Source organism: Condylostylus longicornis, unplaced genomic scaffold (assembly GCF_029603195.1).
Source record: "Condylostylus longicornis isolate FDR11 unplaced genomic scaffold, ASM2960319v2 ptg000004l, whole genome shotgun sequence".
NCBI classification, from domain to species: Eukaryota; Metazoa; Arthropoda; class Insecta; order Diptera; family Dolichopodidae; genus Condylostylus; species Condylostylus longicornis.
Window position 1 is genome coordinate 18,654,067 of NW_026577973.1, and position 4,091 is coordinate 18,658,157.

Consider the following 4,091-nt stretch of genomic DNA (forward strand, 5'->3'; position numbering starts at 1 on the left):
CTTTTAGTTCTTTCTAATTTTCGTATTAAAATTAATTTGAAGCTTAATGAAATTACATCGAAAATTATTTTTTAAATGAATTGTTCATGAATATTTTTTTATTTAAATCGAAGAGAACAAATTAATAAAAAAATGTTAAAGAATTTTTTATTTAGGTCATAAACAAAGGAATTACATCATTTTAAGTGTGTAACTAAGATAGACTTAATTATTCAATTTATTTGATAATTTTTCGTATATAATAATAAATAATTTTAAAGTAATAAAGTTATTAATATAATAATTAATTTTGCATAGTGCTTTTAATTTGCTCAATATAAAAAATTATTCTTACTTTTATTTTATTCTCATACTCGTATTTAAAAATAGATTTCTATTATTACATAATTTATATATTTGTTGATCTTAAATGTTATTTTAATAATTAAGTTTAATATAAACATTTCCTATAGTAAAACATATATAAAACAAAATAATATATTAAATATGTACTTAAAAATATAATAAATATTTACAAAATAAATTGAACTTAAGTTCAAATATACATTTTTTAATAATTAAATTAATATATTTTTTTTGTCAATTATTTTTATTTAATCTATTTTTAGTTTTTTTATTTTCTGTCCGAAATTTTTATGTTGTTGTTTTTGTTGTGCTAAATTTATATAATTTTCTTAAAATAAATAATATCAATAAATTTTTTGATAATTTTTTTTTTTGGTTCGATGTTTTAGAATATTATCGTTTCAGTAAAACTAACTCCCACAGGCTTAAAGTCTATACATCTCTCTCCTGTTCTCTCATTTACTCAATTTAATATTACAAAAAAAATCAATTAAAATAGAAAATTGGATTAATGATTACTCCATTCGAAATTCATTCGTAAATATTTTGAAATTCATTTTGAAATAAAGCTTGTTTTGTTTAATTGTTTTTGTCTGTTCAATGAACAGGAGCGGTTAATGCTATACTACGATTTTTTGCAGCAGCAGCCTGTCTTTTTTGAACAAATGTTTTTACTGAATTTAATGGTAATTGAAAATGATAATATGCACAATATGGTAATGGATCCCAAAATGCAAATAATGCTTCACGTTTATCTAAAACCGTGCCAATTAATTTATTAACAGCATCGACTGATGGATTTTTAAGTGTATTCATAACAGCTTCACTTATTAAATATCTACCATTATCTTGTACCATTGGTCCAGAATTTTGTCTGTTGAAATGGGGGCATGGTTTCCATAAAACACGTGAATGCACACCTGTGTAACAAATATACGGTAAAGAAACTCCAACTCTTGATCCTAATGGTAATAATTGATTTGTTGTGTCACATTTAACAAAACGAAAGCTAATGTGACCATTAATTGGTCTTTGTAAACGTAATTTTGTAAAGAATTCATTTAACCATATTTCAATTTTTTCATTTTTTTCCGGCATTAAACTTTTTGTGTCGGGATCAACTAAACATGATACATTTGCAATAACTTTTGAATCTTTAACTGTGGTGCATGTAATATAATGATTACCAGGCATATTTCTAATAACAATCCATTGATTTTCATCACTTATTTCTTGACTTATTTTCAAATCTCGCGAATTGTTTGGTAAAACATATTTATAACGCTCTAATAAGCCTTGTAAACCTGTTGCAACCATTAAATTACGAAAACCAGTTAACCATCCAGTGTTATATAACGAAAACAATTCCTCTTTATTTGATATAACTTTGTATTGTGGCACTGATATATCTAAGTCTTTACATTTCTTAATTAATTCATATGTATCGTCTAATATACAATTTTCTTGAAGTCCTGGTATAAAACTGGCACAACCCAATAATTCTAAATGTGGTTTCGCTAGTGCATCATAATATGCCGGACTTGTTGCGCAAACTGGAACATAATAAGTTGGTTTTTCTTTTTCGACTATTTCACATATTGCAGCAATATAATCCTGTGGTGAGTCTGGTGTTGGTCTTGGCACTGTATAAAATTTATTTACGGCTGTTGAGAAACGAGCCAATCCGAATAAACCTTCAAATTCAAAAACAATAACACGCGCTCCAGACGAATAAAAATTTCTTGCTAAATGTAATGTTTGTATTGTTGAACCGCAACTAATTAAGACGGTTCGTTTCCTTTGGTTACGGTTGCCTTCTTGTTCTTGTACGACCGTTCCAATTAAATAACCGAATAATGCAACTGGAAAACGAATTAATTTCCAAAAAACCCATAATAAAGCAGTAAACCAAAAGCTCGGTGCTGCAAATGATAGCGGTAAGAATACAAAACCAAAAAAGTTTCCTGTAATCCAAAATAAAATTTTTAATAATAATAATGGCCACCATAATAGTACCCTTGCTACACGCATTTTTAATGTGTTTTTATCCAAATTAGTTTTAAATCCATTTTTAATTGATTGTGTTTGTTGTTGGTTGTGTGGATGCGAATGTGATTGATTTAAATTACTTCGACGTATTGTAATTCGATTTGTATTAAATGGATTATTTCCGTTTGATTTTTCTGTACTGATAATATCAATTTCTCGATCTTCTGGTATTAATGTAAAAGTACTTGAATAGGTTCGTCTTAATGGTGACATCATTGGCGGTGGTGATGTTGATATTGGTGATGAAGGATTTGTATTTGGTGGTGAATTATTCCTTGAACGATTGGGTGGTGTGCTTATTGGAGTTGTTGGTGCGGTTTTTGAAATGAATGAACCATCTTTATTTTTAGGCCAAGCACCAAAAAAATTATAATCAAAATTACGAGAGTTCGGCATTTTTTTTTAATTTCTGTTAATTGTTTTTTATAAGCCAAAATCAGAATTACAATAGTATTCAGAATATGGCACAATTGCCAATTATTTTGTAATAAATTTTTAAAAAATTTGATTTAATTTTAATCTTGATTTTTAATTTTTTGTTTTTTATTTTATTTCAATTTGATATCTTAATGAACAAACTATTAGTTTGTTACTTCTCACTTCCGATCACTGTATAGATTTCTCTTTTTTTATTAATTATATGACATATCCCGAGCTCAACGATTCTGAGACTAAAAATTTTTTGAACTGAACAACATCTTTTAAGTTCAAAATGTTTATTGTCTTTTGATGTTGATATGTTATTATTTATAATATTCTCTCTATATTTTCAGTTTTAAGGCTGATAGGAAAATATAAATTTTTAAAATATTTATTATCACTTGTTTTTCGTCTTGTACTTTGACCTATACCTTTCAATAATAATTTAAAAATCTCTATACATGTATGTAAATGTATATAAAGTTGAAACCTAAAATTTAATTGTATAATAATTATTGAATCCATATAACAGAATTTAATAAAACACAAAACAATTATTATAAAAAAAAATTAAAACCGACTACCGTCATAAGGATTTTAATTTCTTCTAGTTTCTTGAAATTATTCTACATTAATTGATCAAGTGATGCATTATTTAAATTTAATTTAATAAATTTAATTCTTCTTTTTTAGTCGATCTGTTATAAAATAATTATAATATTTCTTCAATAATTTTCCTAAACCCATTTCAAAATTTGACATTTTGTATAAGCACACAATTTAAGACAAATACTATAGGAATTATATTAAAAAATGAAATATTTAATAAGATAAGAACTGAAATAAATTAGAAATTTTCGAAATTTTTATAGTTCCAATTGTGAAACAATATTGTTCTTTGGCTTCGTAAATTTAATAATCATAATCAATTTTTGTTTTTATTGTTATTTTTATTATAGATTAATTTAATAAATTTCTGTAGATGTATATTGTAATCGGATTATCATTTTAAACTTGGTTAACACTAGCATTTTTAATTTGTTACAAAACTCTACGGATTCAAAACTATTCTGTTGATTACAGTAGAGTACAGTAAAACACAATTAAGTGGTATACTTAATTAGTGCCTCAAAATTTACTTACGACTATTATAGTGACACGAAAACTTTTTAATCGAGTTTAATTATAACTATTTTTATCGAGTTTAATAATTCATTTCAGTGATTTTGGCCCTACACGATTTTTTGAATATATTTCCATTTTTTTCACTTACTCAT

At 25.3% G+C, this 4,091-nt stretch overlaps 1 protein-coding gene across 1 annotated transcript; it reads right to left on the reverse strand.

Annotated features, from left to right (window-relative positions):
- Positions 1-495: 495 nt before the first annotated feature.
- LOC129610719 (uncharacterized) lies at positions 496-3,048 on the reverse strand. Its single transcript, XM_055523387.1, has one exon. It carries the CDS (start codon positions 2,788-2,790, stop codon positions 943-945), a length of 1,848 nt encoding a protein of 615 aa, XP_055379362.1. The 5' UTR covers positions 2,791-3,048; the 3' UTR covers positions 496-942.
- Positions 3,049-4,091: the final 1,043 nt, after the last annotated feature.